The following is a 16,774-nucleotide window of genomic DNA, read 5'->3' on the forward strand; positions in this document are numbered from 1 at the left end:
GTTGGGATGGGCTCCTTCCCCCCCCCCCTCCTCCTGCGAGAGAGAGGTATAAGGGTCCCCCTGGTTCCCCCAGTCCCACCAGTGCCCAGAGAGGGACTAAGCACCCCCCCTTTCTCCCCCAACCCTTCACGTGTCCAGACAGAGCCCGGGAACTCCCGCGTCCCCAGCGCTGCTGCCGGGGGCCCGGTCTTCTCCCCCCCCCGCCTCCTACCCCCCTCCCGCCCGGCGACCGCTGCCGCCCTGGGGAGGGAAAGGTGTTAATACCGCGGCTTCGGGGGCCCAAACCCCACCCCAGGTTTGCTCCGAACACGATCCCCGAGTAACGGGACTGAAAGTGTGGGATCGCTTCACAGCCTCGAACAGGGTTCCTGAACCACAACTGATTTCAAAATGATTTTCACCCAAACCCGCGGGGCTGGGGCCGGACGGATCGTAAAAGACGGGGGGGGAGGAGTTGAAGTCGGCACTTCCATTGCTTTGCTCGCTGATTGGGCTGGTGGGCGGGCTCTGCCGGGGTGTAAATCCCGGCTCCTCAGTGAGCCCTCTCAGAGCGACGGCAGAAGAGCAGAAGGTTGGGTGTCAGTGCGCGGGCTGACTCGGTGCATCCGTGGGGCAGGTACGGCCCGTCCTTGGGCGCCGCTGGGCCCCGGTCGCTCGTTGGGGGCTGTGGGGAAGGGCTCCCGTCGGGCTGGGGCTCCCCGTGCGCCCCCGCCATCGCCCGCCTCCCTCCGGGGCCGGGGAGGCAGCGGCCGGTGGTGGCCTCCCCCTGCCCGCTGTGCCCTGGGCGGGTTTTGGGGTCTGCGGGGTCCGGAGGTGCCCTTGGGGTCAGCTGTGTCCAGCTGCGGGGGGGCCCTGGCCCCAACTTCTGTAGGGCTCCGCTGCTGCCCGAATACCGCCCCTCCCCGTCTGAGCTCGGGCTCCGCCGCTGCCTCTGGCCCCGGGGCTCCCTCGGGCTGCGCTGGGTTCCTGGGAGGGTCTGATCCCACCCGGGCTTCGATGGGGCGGGGGGGGATCAGCTCCAGGACCCCCCTGCACAGTCCCCGTCTCGGTGCGGGCCCTGGAGCTTCTATCCCCCGACTCGAGGAGGTGTTGCGCGGAGGAGATGGTTCAGTATTTGCTGTCAGGGAGCCGAATGCTCATTCAGAATCTCATTCATTATTTGTTTGCCGTGGCCGGAGGTGCCGGTCTGGGGGAGCTGCTTTGCCCGGCCCTTGGCCGAGCTCTGGAGGGAGCAGCCCGGTGCCCTTGTGCAGACGGAGCCTCTCTGCCCGCTCTCCTGGGCCGGGCGGTGGCATTTCCTGCTCTAACAACCAAGGTAACTGTTCTTTGCCCCACTGGAGGGTTGGAAGTAGAAGAGCATTGAGGGGTCACTGCTGTGGCGAAGAGCAGACAGCTCATTGGGGGAAGCAGCTGCTCCAGCACCAAAGCCACAGCTTAAAAGAAGGCTTCTGGGTTGTCATTTTGGCCGAACTGGCCCATGAAAATATGACAGATGCTCTCCCCCACCTCTTACTCCAAGGAGAGGAGGAGGAGGAGAGAGAGAGAGATTTACGAGTTGAGAACAAACGAAATTGCTTTAATAAATTAAAATAGAAATAACAAAATAGATTCAATATATACAAAGTTGTATCAAGGTCCCAGGATGAAGGCACTGGCAGCACTCGGGAAGTCCCAGACTGGACTCAGCCATGGACAGGAACTAGATACCCAGTCTGGAGTCAGGAACACAGGGATGGGGATCAAGAGCAGACAAACAGACAGGGTCCTCCGCAAATATCAGCCATGGAAGAAAGAGCTGACCCTTTGATCCCTCAGCTTTTACACTCAGCATGGGGCAGATGGGATGGTGCCACAGCAGCGACCCCTCTACGCTCTTCTGCTTCCCACCCTCCAGCGGGGAAAACAACAGTTACCTTGGTTGTTAGAGCAGTGAACACAAGGAAGAGCCTCTCTGCAGCCCATCCCTTGGCAGGAACTAACAACATTGATCTAATCGCTCTAAGTATTAACAGGATTTTCTTACAAAATATGCTGGTAATTTCCAAAAGCAGAAGAGGATAAGCTAAGAAATAAAATGACTGAAGAGAAAGTTGGTTCTGTTCTACCTCACACTAGGACAATATGACTTGTGGCACAAACAAGAAGACTTCTGGGATGGTCCCAGAGAGAAGGAAAGAGAAACCAGTTCCATGGTTGAGGTCCCAGCCCAGGCAGGCACATGGCAGCTCCCACCACAGCTCCTGACCTGCAGATTCATCTCCTGAGAGCTGGCAGCGAGTTTCTGCTGAGACCAGGAGCAACCAGAGCAGCAGCAGAGGGAAGGACATCCCTGCACCACTCTGTGCTGCTGGAAGAGGGGAAGCTGTGAGTCCCCACCATGGAGAAGGGCCTTTCTCCACCACTTCTGTCAAGTGGTTCTCACTGGAGCATAGGTTTGCTGCAGAGATAAGGCCGTGGCTGGGAGCAGCCAGCACCCCAGAAATCACGGTCATTGAGGAACAGACAAGGTTCTTCGCCCACCACTGGGATCCTGCAACAAGCAGCACAGACACCACTGGTACCATGGGGGTCAGGGTTGTCCCCTCAAGACACCAGGAGGAGACAAGGGCTGCCTGCAAGGGACAGCCCCAGCAGACACCTCCCACCAGGACGCTGCCCATCCCACCACAGGACGGTCTCCCCACGCCCCCGGCTCCCAACAGGACTCACGTCTGGTTGAAGCTGCTGCCGTCCACCCACTCCAGGTGCTCGCCCCGTCTCTGCAGCCCAATCCAGTAATCGATGTTGCCCCTTAGGTGCGAGAGGAAGTCCTGGGCAGGAAAGAGAGGAGCCAAGTCAGGCAATGCTGATGGCCTCACACCAGTCCGTGTCCCAGCCCTATGCCTACACAGCTTCCAACCAGCACTGAGATGGCAGCAGCTCCCACCCCACACCTGCTCCAACAAGCTCCAGAGCTGCTGCAGGAGATCACCAGCCCACACAGTGCTCCTGGTCCTGCCCTGACACAGCTCTGCTCCCACCCCACACTCTGCACCCAACACAGGAACCCTCCCACACCCACAACAGCCCCTCACTCACCAGTTCCCACTCCCTCCTCAGCACGGCCAGCGAGGCCCCACGCGAGGAGCACTGCTCCTGGCTCCACTCCCAGCTCCCCTGGTCCCTCGAGAGGTAGTAGCAGACATTGTGGTACCCGACCCAGCCATCAGGACACGCCAGCACCAGAGCTGCAGCCACAGCTGGATCCCCTCCATGTCTTCCTGCTGGAGAGGGAAGGGGAAAAGGGCAGAGGATTGGGCTGTGCAAGGACCAGGGGACACAGCTCCGTGGGGCAGGGAAGGAGGCAGCCGCTCCTCCCTTACCTGAGAGCACAGCAACAGCCACGGCCAGAGCCAGGACCAGAAACAGCAGCACAGACACCACCAGGACCTGTTTCCTTCTGCCTGTAGCCCCAGGCACCTCTGGGTGGGGGGACGCTCCTCCCTCCTGGGGATTCAGGGGCTTCTCCACGGTCCCATCGCTCAAGCAGTTCCTCTCCCCCATGGTGCCCTGGGAACTGAAATCACTTTGCTCACAAGCAGCAGGATCTTGCCTGGTTCAAGCCCGGCTGGGATCCAGTTGTCCCACCGCTGCTCTCCATCCCAGCAGGGAGCAGACCCTCCCAGGAACCCAGCGCAGCGAGTGAGCCCTGGGGTCGAAGGGAGCAGGGGACCCCCGAGCTCAGAGAGGGGAATCCGGGCAGCAGCGCGGCCCTATGGGGCCCGAGCCCACCCTGATCGTGGGGTGGGAATTGGGGAGGGGGAAAACCTGGGTTCCCTCTGGCCGCGGGTTGGAATGGGGATGGGAACCAGCCCCTCTCTGGACGTGGGGAGGGTTGGGGGGACTGGAAAGAGGGGAAGAGGGGGACACACTGGGGAGCTGGGGGGCGCACGTGCCTTCTCTGGCTGCGGGAGGGGCGGGGGGTATAGGGGAACCCTCCTTACTTGCGCCCACCCAGAAGCTCGCTCCTTCCTCGCTTTGTACTAGGATGTAGGAACAAGAGTGACTCGGTTTAGAATAAAAGCATTTCATTACTCAGTGGAACCCCCTCATCTACAGCATGAGGAACCAGGAGCTCAAGGAGTCCATCATGAAATTTATTTCAGGGATGGTTCTTGATAGTGAGAAATTTCCCATCACTCTTCAGAGATGACTCTCATGGTGCCCTGCTGCAGTACTGTACTTTGTTTGCTATCTTGTGATTTTTGTTATTGTTATCTCTCTTGTTATTTCCTACATGAATGTCTGAACCCTTCTTAGTTCTCTGGAGGAACGAACCTGCTCTGTCTAACCTGAATCTCATACAAAAGTGTGTCTTTCACTGGCACAGAGCTGACACTCTCATAGTTTCTCTGAAAAGATATGGAATCATCCCAGTGCACTGATTGATGTTTGGGCTCTTCTTCCAAAGCTCATGTGTCGTGGTTTTGACCGAATTGACCAACCACAATGACAGATGGCCCCTCCCCCCCTAAGGGAAAGAGAGGAGAGGGAGAGGGGGAAAAGAAATTATGAGTTTAGAAAAAAACTAAACTACTTTAATGAAAATATAAATAAATAATGAAATAAGAAGAAGAAGAAGAAAAGGGAAAAAAAAATATGTATACAGTATATACAAAACCGTCTCAAGCTCCCAGGATGATGATGACGGCACCAGCAGGCACAGGGGAAAGCCCCAGGCTGGACTCGGTGATGGACAGGAGCCAGATTCCGGATCTGGAGTCAGGAACGCTCAGATCGGGATCAAAGGCAGACGAACAGACAGGTTCCTCCTCGGACGTCGGCCATTGCAGGAAGAGAGTTGACCCTTTGATCCCTCAGCTTTTATACTAAGCATGGGGCAGATGGGATGGAATACCCCTGTTGGTCAGGTTTGGGTCACCTGTCCTGTCCGTTCCTCCCCACAGATGTGACCCCTCTACGTTTTTCCGTTTCCGACCCTCTAAGGGGCAAATAATGAAAATTGGCTGCCCTTGGTTGTTATAGCAATAAGTATAAGCAAGGGCCTCTCTGCACACCATTCCCTGGCATGTAGCACAAACATTGGTCTTATCACTCTGAGAAGGAACAGTTTTCTCCACAATATGCCGTTAATTTCAGAGAGTTAGAAAAGGCCTAACTAAAATGCAAAGTTACAGAACACAAAATTGATCCGGTTTTACCTCAAACCAGGACACCGGGTTTAAATTCTGAGCGATGCCCAATTCACCACTATCAGCCCAGTCGCGTTGAATGAATTAAACCATCACCATTCTGGACACGCTAACAATGGACTCACCTTCAGTCTAGTCGTGAACTATCTCATGAACTAGCACAGCCACACTAGTGTTTGGTGGCGTTCAATGAGAAACGGAAACGGCTCACTACTTAAGTGTGCGGTTTATTTAAGCAGCAGATACAAAGGTTCGTATAGGTTTTCACTGATAAATATACTGTCTGCAAAGCACATGCAAGTAAAAATATTGATAATGGTAGAAAGCAATTGACCAAATTACAAACAACACAGCCTGGCTATAAACGTAACAGATAAGCCTCTAGAGAGATTAAGTTTCCCGAGGAAGCACTCAGTAGAGTCTAAGTCTTACCCACAGGCATCCCTATGGGGGGGAAGAAAGGCTCAGCCCCTCGACTGGTCCCAGGAGTCAAAGGCAGTCCATGATGGGATCCTCCCTGACTTGTTCACAATGGTATCTTCCCTAGCATCCCCCCGTTCTTGGGCTAGTTTTATACTTTTTTTTTTACTTTCAAGCTGGAGTTTGAGTGACTCTAGTCATAAATACCTTTATTATGACTGGTGTAAAATTCTCTCACCTGGCATTCAAAAGGCAGAGTTTGCAAGAAACTCAGGGCACAGACTCAAGGAGGAGTGGTCACACCTTGTAGGCAGGCAGCCTTTGGGACGGAGGTGTGTTTTGGTATTCTAATGAGCAAAGCTCACACAAAGGACAGCATTTTATCAAAGTTTGACAGACTGCTGGCTCAGGGTGTCAAGTATGCAACTTTTCAGTTCCACAGGACCATCTCGTCCCTATATATCACAGAGCTTGACTGTGGAATCTTCACTCCATCCTCTGTGCTGTTTTGTAAACAATATTGCAGGAGATGGCAGATGGAGCAGATTCCTCATGTAACAGCTGAGCTGTGTCCCACCCTGGAAACCTTTCGATTTTATACCTTTGCTTAGTGTGTGAACAATGCTACATCTTTTTAATAAAAAAAAATATATTTTCGGAATTATTCCACATCCCCACAGCCTCCCCCCAGAGAAACTGGTATGTTATGGTCTGTGGGGTGGGGGGAGAACTGGCTGACGGGCAGAAGGAAAACAGCAGCAACATCTGACCCAGGCTCTAACTCTCATGGGAGCCCCACAAAGATCACTTCACCCCCCAAGCTCTGTAGTCCTTCTGTCCTGAGCTTTGTGTACCGAGCTCGCCTGGGAGCAGCCACTCCAGCTCCATCACCACAGCTCAAAACACAGGTCTGTGTCATTTCTGAGAGAAGCAAGAAAAGCTCTGGGCTGGTCCCAAAAGGAGAAACCCACACTCTGCACAACCCAAGTTTCTGATCCAGGCAGGTGCATGTCACCTCCTGCATCTCCCATTCCCGCAGGGTCATCTCAGGAGAGCTGGCAGTGAGTTTCTGCTGACACCAGGAGGAACCGGAGCAGCAGGACATCCCCAGGAAACCAGAAGAGGTGAAGCTCTGAGTCCCTACCATGGAGAAGGTCCTTTCTCCATCACTTCTGTCACCTTGGCACTTGGGGCTTGCTGCAGACATACAGCCGGTGCTGTGAGCAGTCTGTACTCCCCAAAACATGGTTGTTCAAATACACACACTCTGCCTCGCCACGCACCTCAAACCTGCAACAAGCAGCACAGACACCACTCGTACCATGATGGCTGGCGGTTGTCCTCTCAAGCCCCAGGAGGAGACAAGGGCTGCCTGCAAGGGACAGCCCCAGCAGACACCTCCCACCAGGACCCTGCCCGTCCCACCACAGGACTCTCTCCCCACGGCCCCGGCTCCCAACAGGACTCACGTCTGGTTGAAGCTGCTGCCGTCCACCCACTCCAGGTGCTCGCCCCGTCTCCGCAGCCCAATCCAGTAATCGATGTTGCCTTTCAGGTGCAAGAGGAACCACTGGGCAAGAAAGAGAGAAGCCAACAGTCAGGGGCTGCTGCAGCCCCACACCAGTCCCCAGTCCCTTTCCCAGTCCTGGGATGGCAGCAGCTCCCACCCCACGCCTGCTCCAACAAGCTCCAGAGCTGCTGCAGGAGATCACCAGCCTGGCCAGAGCTCCTGGTCCTGCTCTGACACAGCTCTGCTCCCACCCCAGGGTCCACACCCAACACAGGAAGGCCCCCAAACCCTCACGCACCCACAACAGCCCCTCACTCACCAGTTCCCACTCCCTCCTCAGCACGGCCAGCGAGGCCCCACGCGAGGAGCACTGCTCCTGGCTCCACTCCCAGCTCCCCTGGTCCCTCGAGAGGTAGTAGCAGACATTGTGGTACCCGACCCAGCCATCAGGACACGCCAGCACTGGAGCCACAGGCACAGCTGGATCCCCTCCACATGTTCTTGCTGGAGAGGGAAGGGGAGAAGGGCTGGGAAATGGGCTCGGCAGGGACCAGGGGACACAGCTCCGTGGGGCAGGGAAGGAGGCAGCCGCTCCTCCCTTACCTGAGAGCACAGCAACAGCCACGGCCAGAGCCAGGACCAGAGCCACCAGCACAGACACCACCAGGACACACACTGGATGGACTACATACAGCTTGCCTAGAAGAGCAAGGAGTCAGTTGGTGTGAGGATGATGCTGTGATCCTCCCATTCCTACCACCCCCACCACCAACAACCCAGGGAACATGGGAGAAAGCCCCAGACCCTTTTACCCCCACACACACTCAGCTGCAGCTTCTCAGTCCCCTTCCCGGGCACAGGAACTGCCATGGGGCCATTCCCAGCTGGCAGCAAGGGACAGTCACACAGAGCAGGGACAAGGCTGTCACCCCCCACACACTGGGGGACAGCCCGCAGCAGGAGAGCTGCCAGGGAGATGGAGATGGGGGGCTGCTACAGCTCCCCCAGTGAGGAACAAGCTGAATATGAGGCCTTTTCCAGACAGCTGGAAGAAGCCTCACCCTTGCCAGCCCCAGTCCTCGTGGGGTGACACTGCCACGGGGACATGGTCCCCTCCCCATAGGCCACAGGGGGGACCCTGCACTCACCCAGGACTCCTCTGTGCATCCTTCTGCCTGTAGCCCCAGGCACCTCTTGGTGAGGGGACACCCCTTCCTCCTGGGGACTCAAGGGCTCCTCCACGCTCCCATCGCTGGAGCAGAACCCGTTCCTCTCCCCCATGGCTACCCTGGAAATTAAAATCACTTGGCTCACAACAAGCAGCACCTTGCGCCCAAGGGATCACAACTGCTACCAAAACCTGTTTCAAGCCAGGCCTGGACCCAGGTTAACCCCCCCTGCTCTGTTCATCGTGTTGGGAGGTCACAGAGAAGGGGATGGAGCAGATCCAAAAGATGAGTTCTGGGAGCTGATGGCACCAGGCCTGGCTTTAACAACTCAGCTGTGACCCCACCGTGACACCCAGAAGCCCCTGTCCCTGCTCCCCCTGGGACACTGCAGCCTGTCCCCAGCAAGGTGGGAAAGAAATGAGGCCTCAGGGAGCTCAGGGACCGCGGGCTTAGGCCGGCCGCCGCGCCCCGGCCGCCCGAGGAGCCACCAGCGCGGGGAGCACAGGGAGAGGAAGCCGTTGGAGCTTCCCCGCTACCGGCCCGGGCGGGGCACCGGGACGCACCACAGGGCAGGAGCCGCGGCGGGGGCGAGATGTGTGATCGTGCGGGAGGGAAGAGAACAGGGGGTCCCCCGCTCCTCCCTGGCCGTTGTCGGGAGGGAGAGAGGGAGAGGGAGTCCCTGGGCTCTGTCTGGGCACTCGAAGCGTTGGGGGTGAAAGTGGGGGCACTGGTGGATTGGGGGAATCAGGGGGATCCCCATCCCTCTCTGTCCGGTGCGGGAGGGGGGTTAGAATAAGGGAAGGGGGCCATCCCTACCTGCCCCAGCATAAAACCACGCTCCCGCTCCACCGCCTGCTCCCGCTCCCGCTCCCGCTCCAGCTCCAGCTCCAGCTCCAGCTCCAGCTCCAGCTCCAGCTCCAGCTCCAGCTCCAGCTCCAGCTCCAGCTGCAGCTCCAGCTCCCCCGCCGCTGCTCTGTGCGGGGGAGTCACTGAAGGAATGGCTTTTGGTGCTTCCCCGCCAGGGCAAGAGGGAGGAGCGACGGGGGAAGCAGCCAAACGAAGCGCTCCCTTTAATAAACCCCTCCCACCCCCTCCTCATCCCCACCCTTTCCACTCTGTGGGATCCACCTCCCCGGGGCAGCGCGTCCGGGCATGGGATATGGGGAGCCCCAGTCCTCCCTAGTTATCCCAGTCTTCTCTTGTCACCCAAGTCCTCTCGTCACCCCGGTCTTGCCAAGGCAGTAGGACTAATTACAACCCACACAATTAAGGGGAACTATTCTAAGTGGTGCCGTAGGAAGCGAGAGGAAGATGAGGGGGGCGCAGGAGGGGAGAGGAGAGGGAAGAGGCCGGCGGCAGTGGGTGCCGTTGCCTTTCCCGGAGCCAGGAGGCGAGGAAGAAGCTGGTGCAAAGGGAAGGAGAGAGGAGGAAGGAGGAGGCCGGAGCGGCGGGAGGCGGCGGGGACGGGAGCAGGAGAGGCGGGACTTTGGCTTTCTGAATTTGTGGGGTGAAATCAAAGCCCGGGTGGAAAAGCGAGGAGAAAGAGCAGAGGGCGGAAAGAGCAGCATCAGTGTAAGGGCCGCCGATTTGGGCTCCGGCTTCTCCCTCTGCGCCCGAGAAGAGGGGGAGGGGACGGATGGCAGACGGCAACGGACACGGGGCGCCGATGGACATCCATCCCCCAGCAGCAAAGCGCTGACTTTAAAGCCTCCTGGGCACCTGCCCCTCGGGAACGTGGGGGGCTCTGTGGGGATCGGGCCCCCGCGCGTTTTGGGCAGGCGACTGGGAAATGTTCAATTCTTACAGTCAGCAGCGTGGAAGAAGAAGAGCCGCGTGGAGAAGGGCAGAAAGACACTGCGGGGGGCAGCCGCCCCCTCCAACGCTCCCAATGCCGGGATGGAAAGTGCCCCAGGGACACCCTGGAAACCAACTCTCCAAAACCACCCAGCCCCGGCGCGGTGGCCGGAAAGACTTGGAATTTGTGCAGAGAGCACAATCCACACTGCTTTATAACCCCCAGTCTTTTTTTTTTTTTTTCCTAATTACAACTTGTGTATTGACGCTAATCAACAAATATCCCTCATCAGGAAAACCCAGCCCTGGCGATCCCTTCAGCTTCTTTTGATTTACAACCGTTCAAACAAGCGTTTTCACCTTTACTCTGTTTGTCACTTATCCCTTATATTCCATTTTAATGTTCAGAGTCCACTGGACCACACTTTTTTTCCGAGCATCCCAATCATTTCTTGAAGCAAAGAAGATACCCACAGAAGGTATTTCATCCCATTTTTCAGTTCTCCGACAAAACAACTATTGCAATGAATGTATTTGAAAGGTCCGGTTTCAGGCCAATTTTCACCCTCTTCCAATTCTTCTTGTGGCCACCACTGATTGCAATTTTGTATTAATTTATTTTTGGTCATGGCGTCCCCTCCGAACTTCTTCCAGTGGTTCAGGGTGCATCCTAGAGGGTGTCTCCTGGGAAGCAGCAGCGCCCATTTGGGTAGCCAAGAAGATCCCACACCGTCTCTACACACACTAAAAGGAGGGGCGTCTCCCGGCGTTTATCAAATGGCAGCTCCTGGGGCTGGTCTCTCCCGCCCGCTCTTGGGAGCGAACCCAACCCAACCCAAGGTGTGCACAACTCAAACAACTCAAAGGAGGGACGTTCTGCCTTCGTTTGAAAAACTCTCTCTGCTGCCCGGGAGATCTAACCCCGACCCACCTTGTCCTCATCTTCGCCAAGAAAACCCTCCTTTTCAGTCACGTCACAGCGCTGTGTCGCTCCCCGCCCGGCTGCAGGGGAGGAGCCCATGGGGCCCCCCATCAAAAAAAAAGGGGGGTGCGTGCTGGAGTCCAGTCGGGTCGCTGCTCCCCTTGGGGGGGCACTGAGACCACCCGGGCCAGGCTGTCACCGCAGTCCCACCTGGGGGGCCAGAAACTCTTGCCCCAAAGCGGGGCCGTTTCCCCGCTGTGCAGACACCAAGAGACACCCAGAGCAGAGGTTTTTTTCGCTCTTGATTTCGTTTCCGCAGAGATGGGTGGTCGGGGGGGATCCACAAAGCCAGCACCCCGCCTTCGAAACTCAGAGGGATATTCCTACCGTTCCAAGCACAGAAATACGCCCCCATAATTGTAATTATTGGTGAGTACCTTATCTTAACAATTTCTTTTGTTAGTACAGTCTCTTGCTTTCATTTCAAGCTACAAGGTCCTTTCATTGGAGGTTGGACTGGGGGGTTGGAACTCCATGATCTTTAAGGTCCCTTCCAACTCCAACCAGTCCATGATGCTATGAATCGAGGTGCCCAGGCTCCAGTACCGGGGGTGGGGGGAGCAGTGCAATTCGGTGCCCAGTTCAGTCTCCCATTGAGTTGGGGGTCGCGATCTCCCACCACCACCTTTCCCTTTGCCCCAGTTCCTGCAGATTTGGGTTGACTTGATGCCTCCCCCCAGCAGCTCTCTGGTTTTCCGTGGGTTTCGGTGCCTCCTGCGGTGGGATGTTCCTTCTTCTCAGCCTCCTGCTCTTCTTTGAGGGGCTGTTCATTAGCGGGGCATTGATTGCTTATCCCCAGGGTCTGATTTCACAGTTTCTTCGGCCACCACTGCGGGTCACTGGAACCCACACCGGGGCCTTCCTGACAGCCAGGAAGGCCCTGTCCTGCAGTGAACTGTGCATCTAAAGCCTTCATGTAACCTAAGAGATGCTGGAGTCCTCCCAAACAGTTTTAGTCAGGCAAGAGCCTGGACTTGTTCCTTGAGAAGACACAGCAGAGTCAGGGGCTCAGATGAAGGTCCCCCAAGTCCTTGTCCTGTCCACAGATGTCCCTGCCTGAGAAAGCAGATCAAAGCAGAGGGAGGGTGCCTATGGCCCCAGGAGTCCTGTTTTCCCAGCCTCAGTGGGTAATTAAAAAATTAAAAGGGTATAATTTTTACCTGAAACACATGTTCTCGAGACCAGAAGCAGTTTAGAGAGGAGATATCGCTTTATTCGACATTGGGTGCTAGGTGCCAATTCCCAAATCTAGCAGCCGTTACCGAGGACATTCTCCCGTTATTTATATACAAAGGATTTTCATTATTCCGCCTCCCTAATCCATAACTGCACCTGGGCTGACATATTAATTAGTGTGACCCGAGGGAAGGCCACTGCCCAAAGTCACTAAACCGGCTGCACGGAGGGATGGGCAATAGGCCACCAGGGGCTGGGACATAGAAGGGGGTACCAGGAGTGGTCACCACCCCATGTCACCACAAAAGCTGCCCCGAGGGCTGGCTGCTGCCTCACCCCACTAAAAGAGCTCTCCAGAGGGAGGGGGAGGTGTTGTTGTGACAAAGCGAGGTCCTTTTCCTGGTGTGCAGATAGTTCTTCTGATTTACAACCCACGCCGTTAAAGGCACGGCAGCTCCGTGGAGTTTCCCCCCAGCGCCGGCACGAAATCCCCCCAGTTCGGGGCTCTTGGGGCGCCGGGGCCGGGAAAGCGCTGCCAGCGGCGGAGGCGAGCGATCGGGGGGTTCTCCATCAGGTCCGACCCAGCACGCCCCGCTGCAGGGGGGGCACCGCCGCGGTTCCCAACCAGGTCCGCTCCACCCCCTCCGCCTCGGGGCTCCCCGTGGCCGGGAGGGGATCGGAGCGGGGGCTGCGCCTGCTGCTGCCGCCCCTTCCACACCCTCCTTTTCCTCCCCCAAGAACTCGGAGTTCTCCCACAATAATTCAGCTACCCCCAAACACCTCTGAATTGTCCCAAATATTCTGGGCGAAACTGGGGGGTTTTAACTCTTTGCTCACTTCCCGCTGAGCAAGGATGTGGCTGCAGCAGCAGCGCAGAGGCAGAAGGGCTGCGAGGAGAAGGGGAGACGGTGCTGGCGACCCCCCACCCAGGGAAGAGCAAAGCTACTGGGACGCTGGAGGAGGCACAGACTGGGAGCACTGGGAAGGGGCCCTCCTGCACAGCCACGGGACACGGCCAGCTGAGGTCACCCCACGCCCACGGCTGCTTTTGGCTGCTTCTGGGGGGCTTCTGCAGCAGCCCCTTCTTGAAGGGTCAGGAATTGGGGGGCACCGGAAACCCCCTTCCTTGAAAGCAGGGCAGAGGATGTAAAGGGGCTCCAGCCACCCCCCTCCCACCGCCAGCACCCCACGCTGCCAGGGCTGGAGGGAGAAGACCCCGGGGGGCAGCCGCCCCCTCCCAGCCGTGTCCTCCAAGGCTCCCAAAGCCAGGATGGAAAGTGGCCCCGGGGGCAAGGAGGGGAGGGGACAGGGCTGCCTCCAGCAGGAGAGAAACACCCATCACAAGTCACAATGTTTTATTAAAAACAGTACAAAAAACATCAACAGTATCTCCATTTGTATTTTAACTCTCAGGGGAGCCCCACAAGGGCCACTTCACCCCCTGGCTCTGTAGCCCCCCGGCCCTGCACAGGGCCAGGGACCCGCACTGAGCTTTCTGTGCCCACCTCATGTGGAAGCAGCTGCTCCAGCACCAAAGCCACAGCTTAAAAGAAGCCTTCTGTGATGTCATTTTGGCCGAATTGGCCAATGACAGGAGGAGAGATGATATCCCCCACCTTTCACTCCAAGGAGAGGAGGAGGAGAGAGACAGATTTATGAGTTAAGAACAAACTAAAATGCTTTAATAAATAAAATTAAAATAACGAAATAGATGCAATATATACAGTCATATCAGGGTCCCAGGATGAAGGCACTGCCAGCACTGGACAAGTCCCAGACTGGACTCTGCCATGGAGAGGAACTGGATTTCTGATCTGGAGTCAGGAACACAGGGATAGGAATCAACAGCAGTCAGACAGGGTCCTCCTCAAATGTCAACCACCAAAGAAAGAGCTGACTCTTTGATCCCTCAGCTTTTACACCGAGCATGGGGCAGATGGGATGGAACACCCCTTTGGTCAGTTTTGAGGCCACCATCCTGTCTGCTCCTCGCCACAGCAGTGACCCCTCTGTGCTCTTCTGCTTCCCACCCTCCAGTGGGGCAAAGAACAGTTACCTTGGTTGTTAGAGCAGTGAACACAAGGAAGAGCCTCTCTGCAGCCCATCCCTTGGCAGGAACTAACAACATCGGTCTAATCTGTTTAATATTTAAACAGGATTTTCTTACACAATATGCAGGTAATTTCAGAAAGCAGAAGAGGAGTAGCTAAGAAATAAAATGACTGAAGAGAAAGTTGGTTCTGTTCTACCTCACACCAGGACAATATGACTCGTAGCACAAAAAAGAAGACTTCTGGGATGGTCCCAGAGAGAAGGAAAGAGAAACCAGTTCCATGGTGGGGGTCCCAGCCCACGCAGGCACACGGCAGCTCCCACCACAGCTCCCGACCTGCAGGTTCATCTCCTGAGAGCTGGCAGCGAGTTTCTGCTGAGACCAGGAGCAACCAGAGCAGCAGCTGAGGGAAGGACATCCCTGCACCACTCTGTGCTGCTGGAAGAGGGGAAGCTGTGAGTCCCCACCACAGAGAAGGGCCTTTCTCCACCACTTCTGTCAAGCGCTTCTCACTAGAGTATAGGTTTGCTGCAGAGATAAGGCCGTCTCTGGGAGCAGCGGGCACTCAGGAGATCGTGGTCATTCAGGAACAGACATGGCTCTTCGCCCATCACTGGGATCCTGCAAGAAGCAGCACAGACACCACTGGTACTGTGGGGTTAGAGGCTGTCCCTTCAAGCCCCAGGAGGAGACAAGGGCTGCCTGCAAGGGACAGCCCCAGCAGACACCTCCCACCAGGACCCTGCCCGTCCCACCACAGGACTCTCTCCCCACGGCCCCGGCTCCCAACAGGACTCACGTCTGGTTGAAGCTGCTGCCGTCCACCCACTCCAGGTGCTCGCCCCGTCTCCGCAGCCCAATCCAGGGATCCATGTCACCTTTGAGGCGTGAGAGGAACCACTGGGCAGGAAAGAGAGAAGCCAACAGTCAGGAGCTGCTGCAGCCCCACGCCAGTCCCCAGTCCCTGTCCCAGCCCTGGGATGGCAGCAGCTCCCACCCCACACCTGCTCCAACAAGCTCCAGAGCTGCTGCAGGAGATCACCAGCCCACACAGTGCTCCTGGTCCTGCTCTGACACAGCTCTGCTCCCACCCCACACTGCACCCAACACAGGAAGTCCCCCAAACCCCCACACACCCACAACAGCCCCTCACTCACCAGTTCCCACTCCCTCCTCAGCACGGCCAGCGAGGCCCCACGCGAGGAGCACTGCTCCTGGCTCCACTCCCAGCTCCCCTGGTCCCTCGAGAGGTAGTAGCAGACATTGTGGTACCCGACCCAGCCATCAGGACACGCCAGCACCGGAGCCACAGGCACAGCTGGATCCCCTCCACATGTTCTTGCTGGAGAGGGAAGGGGAGAAGGGCAGAGGATTGGGCTGCGCAGGGACCAGGGGACACAGCTCCGTGGGGCAGGGAAGGAGGCAGCTGCTCCTCCCTTACCTGAGAGCACAGCAACAGCCACGGCCAGAGCCAGGACCAGAGCCACCAGCACAGACACCACCAGGACACACACTGGGAGATGACAGAGAATGTGATTCAGTACATCATGGTGGGTAATTGTGGTCGCTGGCACTAGGCGCGGCTCCTGCAGAGCAGCCAGGAGGTCACGGTTCATCACACCTCAGGAAGGTGATGCCAGGGAAGCCCTGCCCTGTCCCCGCTGTCCCCGGGATGCTGCAGAGCAGCCAAGAGGTCATGGTTCATCACAGCTCAGGAAGGCGATGCCAGGGAAGCCCTGCCCTGTCCCCGCTGTCCCCGGGACGCTGCAGCCTGTTCCCAGCAACTGGGGAGACAAACGCAGACTCGGGGAGCCCAGGGACCAGCCCTTGGACCCCAAGAGGACCAGCAGCCTCCTTGCTGAAGTCAGGGCGAGGGACACAGTGAGGCAGATCAAGGAGGGAGGAACAGACACAGATCTTCCCATTTCCCTGCAGCCCAACTCCTCCAGCCGAGCCCTGCACCCCGGGCTCCACCAGCCAAGGCACAACTGCCCCCCAACCCCCAGCAGCTGCTGGAGCCCCAGCTCTCCATCCCGGCAGGGAAATGCCACCGCCCGGCCCAGGAGAGCGGGCAGAGAGGCTCCGTCTGCACAAGGGCACCGGGCTGCTCCCTCCAGAGCTCGGCCAAGGGCTGGGCAAAGCAGCTCCCCCAGACCGGCACCTCCGGCCACGGCAAACAAATAATGAATGAGATTCTGAACGAGCATTCGGCTCCCTGCCAGCAAATACTGAACCATCTCCTCCGCGCAACACCTCCTCGAGTCGGGGAATAGAAGCTCCAGCGTCCACACAGAGACGGGGACTGTGCAGGGGAGTACTGGAGCTGATCCCCCCCCTGCCCGGGAAAAGCCCCGGTGGGATCAGAGCCTCCCAGGAACCCAGCGCAGCCCGAGGGAGCCCCGGGGCCAGAGGCAGCGGCGGAGCCAGAACTCAGACGGGAGGGATCCGGGCAGCAGCGGGGCCCTACGGGGGTTGCGG

At 57.5% G+C, this 16,774-nt stretch overlaps 1 protein-coding gene across 1 annotated transcript; it reads right to left on the reverse strand.

Moving 5' to 3' along the window:
- Window positions 1-5,403: 5,403 nt before the first annotated feature.
- Window positions 5,404-16,533, reverse strand: LOC106899254 (C-type lectin domain family 2 member B-like). The gene is made up of 7 exons (XM_014960996.1): window positions 16,458-16,533; window positions 15,738-15,809; window positions 15,454-15,466; window positions 15,096-15,196; window positions 7,442-7,626; window positions 7,082-7,182; window positions 5,404-6,902 (listed from the first exon to the last, which is right to left on the reverse strand). Exons 1-7 carry the CDS (start codon window positions 16,531-16,533, stop codon window positions 6,788-6,790), a joined length of 663 nt encoding a protein of 220 aa, XP_014816482.1. The 3' UTR covers window positions 5,404-6,787.
- Between the last annotated feature and the right edge of the window lie 241 nt (window positions 16,534-16,774).

Source organism: Calidris pugnax, unplaced genomic scaffold (genome assembly GCF_001431845.1).
Source record: "Calidris pugnax isolate Ruff unplaced genomic scaffold, ASM143184v1 scaffold650, whole genome shotgun sequence".
Lineage (NCBI taxonomy): Eukaryota > Metazoa > Chordata > Aves > Charadriiformes > Scolopacidae > Calidris > Calidris pugnax.